The sequence below is a fragment of the Ceratotherium simum genome, chromosome 38 (genome assembly GCF_057802395.1).
Source record: "Ceratotherium simum simum isolate JZ-2026a chromosome 38, ASM5780239v1, whole genome shotgun sequence".
NCBI lineage: Eukaryota > Metazoa > Chordata > Mammalia > Perissodactyla > Rhinocerotidae > Ceratotherium > Ceratotherium simum.
Window position 1 is genome coordinate 7,614,926 of NC_141937.1, and position 15,577 is coordinate 7,630,502.

A 15,577-nucleotide genomic window follows, 5' to 3' on the forward strand; every position below is an offset into this window, starting at 1 on the left:
TACCTAACAGTTCTGTTTATTAAATATTTAGGTCCAAATAACATAATAATAATTAATGTCTTAACAACTTAATAGTCATTTGAAAAAACAGTGCATATAAATTGAAAGAAAAAATATTTTTATTTCATTCTTAGTTAATGACATTTCCTCTTCCAAATAGATGTTCACATAGTAGTTGTCTTTTTTATCACAGTAACCTCCAAAAACCCAGCTTTGCAAGATATGATGTCATCAAAAGGAGGGTAGCACAGTCTACAATAACACCATGAACTGTCTTGAGTTAGTAATTCACACAGTGTCCAACAGACGTTGAGTATCACTGTGTTTTCCTCAAAAACTTAAAATATCCCACTGTGAGTTTGTTGTGGCACCCCAGGGCTCGTTGGTGCACAGTTTGGGAACTGAAGGCCTAAGCATTTGTACAAGCACCTGCTTGACAGTCTTGAGTTCTGGATAACATGATCAAAAACTTGAATATTTCCAAGATCAAATCAGAGCTTCGAGGTATTTCCCTGCTTTGTATGAGACAGATTCGAGTTATTTAACTAGGAAGCCCACTGCATGATGTATCTAGATTAAAGTTATACTCTCTGAATAGCAAATTAACAAGTGCATTAATGTTAAATTATCACTAGTGTATTCTTGCAGCTCTTGCTTGCCTTTTGCCATCCTGAAACGGTGAGGGTTTAATTTTTATATGCTCTTTCTCTTCTGTTATTTTTTTATGGTGAATTCTTTGTAGTACCAATGTGAAAGAGAATTTAATGTCTTTGTGTCAGGAAAGGCCTATTTATTCTGACAAACTGATCAACCTCCAGGGTGTTCTTCTACCATGAAACTGATTTTATATCTCATCCACTAGCTAATAAGATGTGAAGCGTTTTCCCTGTCACGCCGAGAGATCAGACTTGCTTCCATAGAAAGCAGTGATGTGAAATCACATCGTGAGCTCTTCTCAGTGACTGAACCACACAGTCCACGTTTTTTTCAACATAGCATGTAAGGGCAGAGTGATGGTTCTGAGGCAAACCCAATGAGCAGATAAGGTAAAAAAAAAAACAAAAAAAAACTTAAGGGGAAACTCTAGGACCCAATTCGTTCACTATTCACTGGATTAGCTTTCAGTTCAGGGAAAATAAAAATGTCAGAAATTAAAACTTGGTGGTATTGAAGGTTTGTGTAAGGACATATTGACACCTCTCCCACCAACCTGAACCTTTAAATAAAGTTTATATCCCACAAAACTTGTGTTTAGTGTCTTTGCTGTGAGAAGAAATAATAAGACTATGAGACTCTAAAGGGCTGGCTAGACGATAGTTTGCAGCATATTTGTAGTGTCAACTTAAAAGCAAATTTACCTGTTATTTTATCGCAAAATGAGTTTATTTAGGAATAGCCAAGAGAATTGCAATTTGGGATGTACATGCTATGGCAAACCATAGGCAAATCTGGAAAAGAATGGAGGGGAGCTGCTTTTATAGAGAAAAAGGGGGAGTATGGAAGGGTTGTTCTAAAGGAAAGTCCATTGGGGGAAAGTAACAGTTCAGGGTGGCAACAGCTTCTCATTGGCTGAGCTGCGGCGTTTCTCATTGGTTGGGCTGTTGTCAGGTGGGGAGAGAAATCTTCCTTCATTAGTAAAGTACTTGTACTTCCTGTCCAAGATGGAAGCATCTCTCTCTTCCTGTTTGGTGTAGTTGACAATGTTTGATAGGCACGAGAGCTCCCACTACAGGCCTTCCCGACTACAGTTTAGTTAAGGTTTCTTTTATTAATTTTCCACAGTAGAAGAGGCCTTTTCCTTATAAAATACTTACCTTTATGCCCTGAGATTAAAATAATTTTCAGATGAGTTGCTAAAACAAGAAATTGGACATGGGGAAGGAGGGAAATCTGTTTATGTGGTGAAGACAACATGAAGGGGAAAAATGTCTTGGATGGGCTGTTCTTTTTGAGGCAAGGAGGATTGGTGATGTATTTTGGGATAAAGCTGGTTTTTTCCATATCCTGTTTTCATGGTTTTGTTTATTACTTTGAATTAGTCTTACCTTAAGCAAAACTGAGCTAAATTTCTGGCTTATACTATAGAATATTAATTTGGGAATGTTAACCTCTGGAACTTTTTTGAGTCTTCCAGATATTCAGTGCCATTACTATATCAGTTATCGATTGCTGTGTTAAAAAACCCCAAAACTTAAGTATTTAAAAAAGTGACAATCTTGTTCTTGTTTTGCTTTATTTTGTTTTTGCCCCCAAGCCTGTATTTTGGGCAGAGTCCTGTGAGGATAGTTTGTCTCTGTTCCACCTGGGGTCAGCTGGGGCAGCTTATCCAGGGGCTGGAAGATCCACTTGAAATATGGCTCAGATACGTGTCTGGCAAGTTGGTGATGGCTGTCTGCTAAAAGCTCAGCCAGGGCTGTTGGCCAGGGGCTCAGTTCTTCTTCACGTGAGCCTCCCCATGGGTGGCTGGGCTTCAAAAACAAGTATCCCAAGAGACAGGAAGTGGAAGCTGCCAGTTTCTTCAGGCCTGGGCCCAGAAGGTGGCACACCATCATTTCTGCCATGTGCTGTTGGTCAAGCAGTCAGCACATTCATATTTAAGCAGACGGGACATAGAGCCCACCTCTCAATGGGAAGAATATCAGATCATTCTGGGCCTATGCTCTAAACCACCACCATCGCCCACACACCCTACTCGTGGACCGTGCTCTCTTCTGTGCTAGAACATCTCTGAATACAGTTTCTGCTGTGAGATGTTGCTCCCCAACTAGTAAAAGAAATTTTTGTTGAAGGGAACCTGTTTTCTCGTGAAGCAACTCCTTCAGCTGTGAAATGAAGTAGGAGAAAAATAGTCCCTGGCTGGCATATTGTGTGCCAGGTGAGGTTGTAGCCAGTTTGCATGTGTTGTCTCACAAACTTCTCACAATGGTCACATGAGATAGTTATTGTGATCCTGGTTTTTCAGAGAGGGAAACTGAGGCACAGGCGCCAAGGTAGCTTTCCTAAGGTGTCTCGGTTGGCAGGTGATGGGATGAGGACTCAAATCCCATGTGTGGGACTGCAGAGCCCACACCCTCAGCCACTACAGCAACCTCTAGAGCATGGCTGGTGATGCTGAAGTATGTTCTGGAGGGGCCCAATGATTCCAGATGATAGTGGAACAACTTCCTTTTTCAGCATGCACTTTTTCAGCTTCCTTCTCTGTAAGATGAAGGGTGGGGGGCAGTTGATCCCTTGGGTCTCTTCAATTCTGTGGTGTATGAATGCTAAAAGGAGCACTATCGCCTAAATGAGAAGATCAACTTCAGCCCATGGATTAGCTTCCTGTGGCTGCCATAACAAAGTACCACAGTCTGGGTGGTTTAAACAACAGAAATTTATTTTCTCACCTTCCTGGAGGCTGAAAGTCTGAGATCAAGGTGTTGGCAGGGTTCGTTTCTTCTGAGCCCTCTCTCCTTGTCTTGAAGGTGGCTGCCTTCTCATTGTGTCCTCACATGGTTGTCTCTCTGTCTATCTGTTGTCCGTGTCCTAATCTCCCCTTATAAGGACACCAGTCATACTGGATTAGGACCCATCCTGATGACCTCATTATACCTTACTTACCAACTTAAACCTCTATATTCAAATACAGTCACATTCTGAGGTACTGGGAGTTAAGACCTCAACATATGATTGACAAACCTTTAGCTAGACTCACCAAGAAAAAAAGAGAGAGGACTCAAATAAATAAAATCAGAAATGAAAAGGATGTTAATACTGATACCAAAGAAAAACAAAGGATCATAAGAGACTACTATGAACAATTATATGCCAACACATTCAACAACCTAGAACAAATGGATAAATTCCTAGAAACATACAACCTACCAAGACTGAATCATGAAGAAACAGAACATCTGAACATATTAATAACCCATAAGGAGATTGAATCAGTAATCAAAAACCTCCCAACAGACAAAAGTCCGGGACTAGATAGCTTCACTGATGAATTCTACCAAACATTCAAAGAAGAATTAATACCAATCCTTCTCAAACTCTTCCAAAAAATAGAAGAGGAGGGAACATTTCCAAACTCATTTTATGAGGCCAGCATTACCCTGATACCAAAACCAGACAAGGACAACACAAGAAAAGAAAATTAAAGACCAATATTCCTGATAAATATAGATGCAAAAATCCTCAACAAAATGTTAGCAAACTGGATTCAACAATACATTAGAAGGATCATACACCATGATCAAGTGAGATTTATTCCAGGGTTGCAAGGATGGTCCAACATCTGCAAATCAATGATTATTATACATCATGTTAACAAAATGAGGGATAAAAATCATATGATCATCTCAATAGATGCAGAAAAAGCATTTGACAAAACTCAACATCATTTTATGATAAAAACTCTCAACAAACTGTATATAGAGGGAATGTACCTCAACATAATAAAGGCCATATATGGCAAGCCCACAGCTAACAACATACTCCATGGTGAAAAGCTGAATGCTTTTCCTCTAAAATCAGAAAAAGACAAGGATGCCCACTCTCACTACTTTTATTCAACATAGTATTGGAATTCCTAGCTAGAGCAATTAGGCAAGAAAAAGAAAATAAAAGACATCCAAATTGGAAAGGAAGAAGTAAAACTGTCACTATTTGAAGATGACATGATAGTATATATAGAAAACCCTAAAGACTCCGCCAAAAAACTGTTAGAACTAGTAAATGAATTCAGTAAAATTGCAGGATTCAAATTCAATATGCAGAAATCTGTTGTCTTCTATACACTAATAACAAACTATCAGAAAGAGAAATTAAGGGGAAAAAAATCCCATTTACAATTGTATCGAAAAGAATAAAATACCTAGGAGTAAATGTAACCGAGGAGGTGTGTGAGATAATAGAAAATGTATATTGGTCCCTGCCCCCAGTTCCTGGCACAGGAACCCTTGTAAATTCCTAAATGATAAGAGCACCAGGAGCATCTTTTGTTCTGTTGACTCTGGATGGGCTCCTGAATGGCTCCTGGATGGGGGCTAGTCACCAGAAAGATTAAGCCATGATTAGAAGCTTAGAATTTGCAGCCCCACCCCTCATCCTCCAGGGAGTGGAGAGGGGCTAGATACAGAGTTAATAATTGATCATGCCTACGTGAGGACGCCACCATAAAATCTCAATAGTACAGGGTTCAGAGAGCTTCCAGATTGGCGAACACATCCCCACTGGGAGGGTGACGTACCCCAAGTCCATGGAAAGAGAAGTTCCTGTACTTGAGACCCTCCCAGACCTCTCTCTGTGTATCCCTTCATCTGGCTGTTCATCTGTATCCTTGACCATGTCCTTTAATAAGCTGGTGAACGTAAGTGTTTCCCTGAGTTCTGTGAGCCACTCTAGCAAATTAATCGAAACTGAGGAGGGGGTCATTGGAACCTTCAATCTGTAGCCCATCAGTCAGAAGCACAGGTGATAACTAGAACTTGCAACTGGTGTCTAAAGTTGGGGTTGGGGGGGCAAGCCTTGTGGGACTGAGCCCTTACCTGTAAGATCGGATGCCATCTCTGGGTAGATAGTGATAGAATTGAGTTAAATTGTAGGACACCCAGCTGGTGTCAGAGATGGGCTTGTTGTGGGGAAAACCCACACACATTCAGTGACCAGAGCATCAGAAGTAGTGTTCTGTGTGAGTAGTAAAGGAGACTCATTGGAGAAAAACACAGTAGAACTGATTTTTTTCCTACATGCGAAGGAAAAAACTGAGTTTTTCCATTATAAAGTGAAAGACCTGTACACTGAAAACTATAAGACATTGATGAAAGAAATTGAAGAAGACATATATAAAAGGAAATATATTTCATGCTCATGGATTGGAAGAATTAATAGTTAAAATGTCCATCTTACCCAAAGCAATCTACAGATTCAGTGCAATCCCTATCAAAATTTCAATGGCATTTTTTACAGAAATAGAACAAACAATCCTAAAATTTATATGGAACCACAAAAAACCCCAAATAGTAAAAGCAATTTTGGGAAAGAATAACAAAGCTGGAGGCACCACACTTCCCAATTTCAAACTATATTACAAAGCTATAGTAATCAAAACAGTATGGTATTGGCATGAAAACAGACACATAGATCAATGGAACAAAATAGAGAGCCCAGATATTAACCCATGCGTGTGTGGTCAATTAATTTACAACAAAAGAATGAATAATATATAATGGGGAAAGAAAAATCTCTTCAAAAATGATGTTGGGAAAACTGAACAGCCATATACAAAAGAATGAAACTAGACTACGCTCTTATACCATACACAAAAATTCACTTAAAATGGATTAAAAACTTGAATTTGAGACCTGAAATCGTAAAACTCCTAGAAGAAAACATAGACAGTAACCTCCTTGACATTGGTCTTGATGATGATTTTTTTGGATTTGACATGAAAAGCAAGGGAAACAAAAGCAAAAGTAAACAAGTGGGACTACATCAAACTAACAAGATTCTACACAGCAAAGGAAATCATCAACAAAATGGAAAGGCAACCTAGAAAGGCTGAGTGGGAGAAAATATTTGCAAATCATATATCTGATAAGGGGTTAATATCCAAAATATATGAAGAACTCATACAACTCAATAGCAAAAAACCATACAATTTGATTAAAAACTGGGGAGAGGATCTGAACAGACATTTTTCCAAGGACATTCAGATGGCCAACAGGTACATGAAAAGATGCTCAACATCACTAATCATCAGGGAAATACAAGTTAAAACCACAATGAGATATAATCTCACATCTGTTAGAATGGCTATTATCAAAAACATAACAACATGAGTTGGTGAGGATGTGGAGAAAAGGGAACCTTTGTTCATTGTTGGTGGGAATGCAACTTGGTGCAGCCACTATGGAAAACAGTAGGGAGGTTCCTCAAAAAATTAAAAATAATGGCCAGCCCAATGGTATAGCAGTTAAGTTCATGCATTCCACTTCGGCAGCCTGGGGTTTGCCGGTTTGGATCCTGGGCACGGACCTACTCACCGCTCACCAAGCCGTGCTGTGGTGACGTCCCACATAGAAAAACTGGAAGGACCTACAACTAGGGTATACAACTATGTACTGGGGCTTTGAGGAGAAAAAAGAAAAAGAGGAAGATTGGCAACAGATGTTAGCTCAGGGCCAATCTTCCTCAAAAAAAAAAAAATTAGAACTACAATATGATCCAGGAATTACACTTCTGGGTATTTATCCAAAGAAAATGAAAACTCTAACTCAAAAACATATATGCACTCCCTTGTTCATTGCAGCATTATTTACAATAGCCAAGATATGGATAAAAAAAATGTGGCATATATATATATGGCATATATAATATGTATATTATACACAATGGAATATTATTCAACCATACAAAAGAATGAAATCTCGCCATTTGCAACAACATGGATGGACCTTGAGGACACTATGCTAAGTGAAATAAGTCAGACAGAGAAAGACAAATACCATATGATCTTACTTATGTGTAGAATCTAAAAAAAAAAAAATGAAAACTAAAAACCAAGCTCATAGGTACAGAGAATAGATATTTGGTTTCCAGAGGCAGGGGATGGGGAGTGGGTGAAATGGGTGAAGAACGTTAAAAGGTGCAAACTTCCAGTTATAAAATAAATAACTCATAAGGATGTAATATACAGCATGGTAACTATAGTTAATAATACTATATTGCATATTTGAAAGTAGCTAATAGAGTAGAACTTAAAAGTTCTCATAACAAGAAAAAAAATATTCTGTAACTATGTATGGTGACTGATGTTAATTAGACTTATTGTGTTGATCATTTCACAATATATACAAATATCGAATCATTATGTTGTACAACTGAAACTAATGTAATGCTGTACATCAATTATGCCTCAATAAAAAATAAAAATAAAAAAAATTTATATTTTGAGCAAAAGAAAAACACTTCAACATATGAATTTGTGGGGCACGCAATTCAGCCCATAACAGCCCAGTTCTTCTTTCCATGACAGGCTTTCAATACAAAAATAAGTCAGTTAACATGGACATATAAATCCTCTATGTAAACAAATATTCAATTTGAAATTCTTGAATGAAATTGTTTTCTTCATATTCTAACACCAATAACACTTTACTACAGGTATTTATTTGCATTACTGTTTCTTCTGCTAGACTAGAAACATCTTGAAGAAAGAAAATGTGACTCATTCCTCTTTGAAACCCTGCTAGAATGCTTGAAACATTCTTTAGAAAAGAGTGAACAATTCCATCAAAATATAATTTTATTTCTCTTTGCAAAAAGTAATGTGGCACAGAAACCATCACCCAAGTCAGAGGCAGAAATATAATGAGCTTAGAAAAGGAAAAACACATTCTGGCCAAATGCACCAGCAAGCCCATCTCTAACATGTGTGTTTTCTGCTGCAGTTCGTCTTCTGCCGGGACTGTAAGGAAGCGTACCACGAAGGTGAATGCAACGCCCTATTTGAAGCCTCAGGAGCAGTCACTCAGGTAAAGTGCCCTCTGCCTTCCTCAAAGCCGGGTTCGGGATATGGGTGGGAGACAAGAGCTGTTTCCTGGAGGTCACTGAGGGTTCCACTCCGAACAAACAGGAATAGACTGGTGACCTCCAGCCGTGGGAATAGGGCTGTCTGTGGATTCTCCTCCATCACAGTCCTTCCAGAATCAATCCCGTCCTCAGGGTAGAGCTATAGATGTCCCAATGGCCATTTGGGATGTGTCAGTACTTCCATGGTAGTTTTTCCCCAGAGGTATATGGAATAGGGATAAGAACATACCTTGATCAGAGGAGTCTTTAGAGGAGAAAGAAAACAATTTAACAACCTCTAAATCAGAGAAATCAATACTACTGACTCTGCATTTATTTTTTTCAAAAGTGCCTTTGCTTAGACTCTTTGGTGAAAACTATCTCCATGAATGAAATGATAGAAGTATTGTATGATGCAAGGATATCACTGTTATGATATATATCAGAATCATGAACTTTGCTCAACCATATTCCAGTCTTGATTAGGTAAAGAACGTGTTTACTGAGCCTTGCTCTCTGATGTGCTGTAGCAGGCTTAGGGAAATGCAAATATGTTTTCTCTTATTTATTAATTATGATCAACCAAACCTTAGGGGAAAGGAGTAAAAACGTCAGCAGAGCTGATGAATGTACTCATTATTTTTCTCCTGATAGAGATGTTAACAGGGTTTAAACAACAAATCTACTCAGATAAATCCTTTAGTCATTTTATGGACAGGAACCTCATAAATAGACATAGAAATTCCAGAACATTTTAATTTTACAGGAGAGAATTTTAAATATCTGAATGCTCTAAAATCAGAGCAGAAGGAATTGTATCCCTGTAAGGTATTCTGTGGATGTATTTGCTCAGTATTAGCATAACTAAATAAACATAATTAGTGAATTCAGGTTTTCTCATCAGCTCCTAAAATATTGGCCATGAGCATATTGGGAGATTTAGGAATTAATTGCCATGTCTATAGCAAAGGCAGCAAGTGCTCTTTCTGTTGATTTTATTTTCACTCAGGAACTTTCAAATGGGAGCTCACTGGGTACTGATGTCAGGAATAGTAATGACCCTGAGACCCCCCCCACCCCCGCTTCAGGATCACTGTAGCCCAGAAGGGTAAAGCCTGGGGCTCCGGGAAATGGGGTTGGTCTAGAAACTTACATCCCTCTGCCCTTATGATCACAAACATGGACAAAGGCTTCCAAGAAGTGATACCCTAACATCTTTTCATTTGAAAACAATAGCAGTAAGGTGAAGAAGAGCATTGCTTAACCTAAAGCTGTCTAGACACCTGACCCACCCAGTAATCCCCTTCATTCCTCATTCAAGAGGAAACAACCAACCTTGGTGTTAAAGACTGAGGTATCCCAAATTAAAAAAAAAAAAAAAAAGTCGTTAAAACCTTAATATTCAATTCAGAACAATGGGAGAAAGAAAGTTAGAGCTGGCCTTAAGCAGAGATGCCCAGTACCCAGGAGCCTTTTCTGCAAACACCATCAATTAGCAGACATTAAATGGAGCATTTGTATGGGCCAGGCATCCTGCTGGAAAAATGCAGATAAGTATATTTCTCTTCAGAGGCTCATAGGAGAGCTATAGGGGAGACTTATAGGAAAATAAATAATGATAGTAATATGCTAAACCAACGTTTAGCAAATATATAGCTTTGTATAACACTTCCCTGGAAGTCATGGAAGGTGGGTCAGAGTTTTTCAAGATCACAGCAGGATAGGCATGATAAAGAACATTCTAGCAGAGGAATGGTTAATTCAGGACAAGGTTATTAAAGAAAGAATTCAAGGAGAGACAGCCCTACAACAAGACCTCCCTCAAATGAGGCTTCTTCCTGCCTCAAGCTCCTGATTTCTGGGCCAACCTCATATTCCTCTTATTTGAAAACAAAGCAAATTGACCAACCAAACCGGAAAAGTCTGCTGGTCCACTGCCTGAGAACAGAAGGCAACTACTTGGGGGTTTTTTCTGCCATGTTTCCTAAGTCTCTGATTCATTCAGGGTTCCACGGGAGAGAGAATCCTACTCAGATGGGCGCGTGAAGAGATTTTAATTGAAGGGAAGATGTACCACGGTGGGGTAGGGTCACAAGAACCCACAACAATGTGGAGGGCCTCGGAGTCCAGCATCCGGGGGGGCCATGACCACCCTAGGCCTGAAAGGACAAGAGGAGGAAATGGCTTTGCACAGAGAATAACCCCCTGAGCTGGGGCTGTGGGGGTGGGGCCTCGTGACAGGAGATGTAATCATGGAGGGTCCAGCATTGCCAAAAGTGGGCCCAAAGCAGGAAGGGAGTGAGGATGAACAACTTGACATCTCTCTCCCACCCTCTGATCTCTTCCTAATGTCTCCATTGGCCACACCCAAGAGAACACCAGCCACAAGGGATCCTAGGGACACAGCCCATGGATTCAGCCTTCCAGGTGCAGAGCAGAGGAGGGAAAAGAATACAGAATAACCAGTATATTCTCGATAGGCTAATTTACCAAGTCTCCAAAGTTTCCTTATTTCAACCATGGCTACTCTTGGACATGAAAAGGGATGAACGAAACAAGCTAGTTCATCAAACTAAAAGACCCACTTCCATTTGGTAAGAGAATAAAGGGTTTTTATTTTAATAGAGCCAGTTTATTTCCTGTTCCCTGCATTCCTCTCAAATGGCAGTAATCTCAGGTGGATGACCTCTGCAATTCACTGACCTGAAATCTCTGAAAGGACGGCACCCCACACATCTAACAATAAAAATCTAATTACAGCCCTCCTCACCCCCCAGAACTGAAGGCTTCAGATGCATCCTCTTGTCTGAATTTTGCTAATACTAACAAAATACCCTCATTAGCCCTCTTCACATTTCCTTTCAATTCAGTTCACTTGTAAGGCTTTCCCTTTCAGCATTTCTGGCTCCTCTCCACTGTTCTCCCCTTAAAGCTGAGAGCTTTCTGATCTTTGATACGACATTATCCAGCCAGGCAAGCCCATGTCTCCCAGGGCCCAATCAGGCCTTTTCCATCAGTTAGGCTGCTTGACCCTAAACTTAATGCATTTTTTGATTAATGCAATAATTTTTTTAAAGAAAGCAAACTCAAAAATTGGTTTTAAATTGGTTTTAAAATATTGAACAAGCCTTATGTTGAAACTGCTGGGAGTTTGGGAAATCCGTGGCAGAAGATCAATCCATCACTGGCTAATGAGAGTCCAGTTCCATTTGCTTCCTCTTGTTCTTGCCTGGTGTTCTCCTCCCCGTGTTCCGTCTCCTTCCACATAGTCCCCCTGGAGGCTTTCTAATAAGTAAACACTTGCTCTTGCAAACCACACTGAATCGATTCATTCTCCCAGTGGTTCCAAATAGTTGATGTGAGTCTCCCTCTTCAACAGGAAGGCAAACTGAGACTTCCAGATTTTTAATGGTGCTATCTAAAGCCACACAGAAAATCATTTTCAGTGGCTAATCCTAATCAAGGTAGTTTGGGAACAGTGACTGCTCTCCCTAAATAATAAATCTACCATGTCTAAGAGGAGCTTGCCTATCCCTCCCTACCAAGCTCCTACTCAACCTTCAAGACCCAGATCATATGTCACCTCCTTCCTAAAGCTGCCTGCCCACCCCACTACCTCCTCTAAGCCCTCGGACAACTGTCCATACTTCTGTTATACATTCATCACACTGAAATATTGTTTCTCTGTTTCTTCACTAAGATTTTGAGCTTGTTAGTGCAAGGTTTGTACCTGTTTTGTCTTTATAACCCCCAGAACCTAGCACATAGTAGGTACTCATTAAATGTCTGTTGAATGAATGACAGACAACTCCCTCCTTCATCCCCACACTTCCCTCCTCACCATGAAGCTGGAAAAGCACCCTACAAGAATGGGTGAGGAGGAATATCTGCAAGATGGTAACAGAGGAGGCTCCTGAGCTCCCCTCATCCCACAGACACATCAAATGTACAGCTACACACAGAGCAATTCTCTCTGAAAGAGATGCAGAAACTAGCTGAGTGACTCCTACGTGTCAGAAGAATGAGAAAATATGGGTAGGAAAAGCTAAGAGGGACTCTCACCTTAAACCCCACCCTGGCTCAGTGAGAAACAATTGGGAGGGAACTCACAACTCCCAGCTTCTGGAGGAGGGAAGGGTTTGGACCCCACTTCTAGCACCCCAACTGTTAAGAGTCCCACCAGACAGACTGGTTCCCAAAACTCCTACCTCTGAAAACCAATGATGCTTGTGTCCATGAGACCTACGAAACTCTAGTAAACAAAGAAGCATTTCTTAACAGGTACACAAGCACTCGCGAAGGCTGTATACCCCCAGGCTAAGCACAGAGGGAGCAGGCAAAATCATCCATCTCCCAGTCTTTCTATGAAAGTGGGTTTTTTTGCATACTTTGAAAGCTACTGGCCAGGCTTTTAATTTAGCAGGTACTAGGGGCTGGCTGCAATCCTCCCCAAGGACTGGAGCATCCAGAAGACATCTCTCCCACCTTCTCCCTCCAATCTGCTACAGGCCACTAGTATCTCCCTGGAAAGAGCTTGTGCATGTGTCTGCATCCCAGCTTTTATATGGCTGCTGCCAAAGGGACAGGTCTCTGATCTGATAGATCTGATAGCCTGGCTCTGATAGCCAAAAAGGCTTCCATTCATGAGTCCCACAGGACTGTAGCAAGCAAAGAAGCCATTCTTAACTGGCTATCCCCCCAGGGCTCATGGCAGAGGGAACAGACAAAAAATGCCTATCTCCTATCTTTTCTTGAAAGGAGTTTGTCTAAATACTTTAAAAGCTGCCACCTGAAGGCCAGGCTTCTAATTTAGCAGGCAGCTAGGAGCTGGCTGCGATCCACCCGACAGATCAAGGAAGAAGCAGACACCTCTCCTGCCTTCTCCCCTCAACCCACTCCAATAATAGAACCAAGTCTCCAGTATCACCCTAAGAAGAGGTTGTACACACATCTGGCATCCCAGCTTTTGTGGCTGCCACAGGAGGAATGGGCCCCTGGATCACCTGGTTCTAATAGCCAAAGGGGTTTGCATTCACGAGCCCCACAGGACTGTAGCAACAAAGAAACAGTTCTTAATGGGCCCAGGAGCACCACCCCAACCCCTCACGGATATATACCCAGGCCCAGCAGAGAGGGAGCAGGCAAAAACACCCATCTCTTAGTTTCTCCCTGGAAGGAGCCTAACAATATACTTTCCCAGCTGCTGCCTGAGGATCTGGCTTCCAACCAGCCTGCATCTGGGTGCTGACTGAGATCCTCCCCTTTGGAAGACTGACAGGCCTTGGCATATGCTCAACTACTGAGAGCCACTAAGAACAAAGAAGGCAGCTTGGGCAATCACAAAAGTTTGAGAGACAACCAAGAGCTTAGCCAGGCTGATCAATGAGTTTCATCTTCTACACAAGACCACTCTGTCAAGACTGGGAGAAGTGGCTGTTTTATCTAGTGCACAGAAACCAACACCAAACCAAGAGAGACAAGGAAAATGAAGAAACAGAAGAATACGTTCCAAACAAAACAAGATAAATCTCCAGGGACAGATTCTAATGAAATGGAGATAAGTGATTTATCTGATAGAGAGTTCAAAATAACTGTCTTAAAGAGTCTCACCAAGTTGAGAGAGCAATGCATGAACAAAATGAGAATTTCAACAAAGAGATAGGAAATATTAAAACGTACCAAACAGAAATCACGGAACTGAAGAATACAATAACTGAACTAAAAAATTCAATAGAAGGATTCAACAGAAGACTAGATGAAGCAGAAGAATCAGCAAACTTGAAGACAGAGTAGTAGAATTCATCTAGTCAGAGAAGCAAACAGAAAAAAGAATGCAAAACAGTGAAGATAGTGTAAAGGACTCATGGGACACCATCAAGCCAACCAATATTCTCATTACAGGGATTGTAGAAGGTGAAGAAAGAGAGAAAGGGGCAGAAAGCTTACTCAAAGAAATAATGGCTGAAAACTTTCCTAATCTGAGGAAAGAAACAGACATCCAGATCCAGGAAGCCCAAAATATTCCAAATAAGATGAATCCAAAGAGACCACCCTGAAACACCTTATAATTAAATTGTCAAAAGTTAAAGAAAAGGGGCTGGCCCGGTGGCGCAAGCAGTTAAGTGTGCACGCTCTACTGCAGCGGCCCAAGGTTCACCACTTCAGATCCTGGGCACGCACCGATGCACCACTTGTCAAGCCATGCTGTGGCAGCATCCCATATAAAGTAGAGGCAGGTGGGTACGGACATTAGGCCAGGACCAGTCTTCCTCAGCAAAAAGAGGAGGATTGGCAGATGTTAGCTCAGGGCCAGTCTTCCTCACAAAAAAAAAAAGTTAAAGAAAAGAAGAGAATCTTAAAAGCAGCAGGAGAAAGGCAACTTGTTCTGTACAAGGGAACCTCCCTAAGACTATTTGCAGATTTTCCAGCAGAAACTTTGCAGACCAGAAGAGAGTAGAATGATATCTTCAAAGTGCTGAAAGGAAAAAACCTCCAAACAAGAATACTTTACCCAGCAAAGTTGTCCTTTACAACTGAAGGAGAGATCAAGGGTTTTGCAGACAAACAAAAGCTGAACGAGTTCATCACCACTAGACTGGCCTTTCAAGAATGTTAAAGGGAGTTCTTCAAGCTGAAACAAAAGGATGCTAGTTACAGGAAAGGATGTTAGTAACAGGCTGTTAGTAACAGGAAAATGTATGAAAGTTTAAAACTCACTGGTAAAGGTAAATATATAGTTAAATTCAGAATACTCTAATGTTATAATATTGGAGAGTAAATTACTTCTAACTCTAGTATGAAAGTCAAAAGAAAAAAGTATGAAAAATAACTATAACTACAACAATTTGTTAATGGATGTGCAATGTAAAAAGATGCAAATTGTGACACCAAAAACATAAAATGTGTGTGGGGGAGGTCTTTTCTATATGTGAGAAGTTAAGTTATTATTGGCTTAAAATTGACTGTTATAAATATAAGATGTTTCATGTAAGCCTCATGGTAACCACAAAGCAAAAGCCTATAG

General features: G+C 40.5%; 1 protein-coding gene across 1 annotated transcript in view; it reads left to right on the forward strand.

Annotated features, from left to right (window-relative positions):
* The window catches only part of PRKN (parkin RBR E3 ubiquitin protein ligase), a 1,259,401-nt gene that overhangs the window by 1,213,642 nt on the left and 30,182 nt on the right, over positions 1–15,577 (forward strand). The window contains exon 10 of the mRNA XM_014795395.2: positions 8,433–8,516. Coding sequence (XP_014650881.2) covers positions 8,433–8,516 — 84 coding nt within the window. The remainder of the gene's footprint in view (positions 1–8,432; positions 8,517–15,577) is intronic.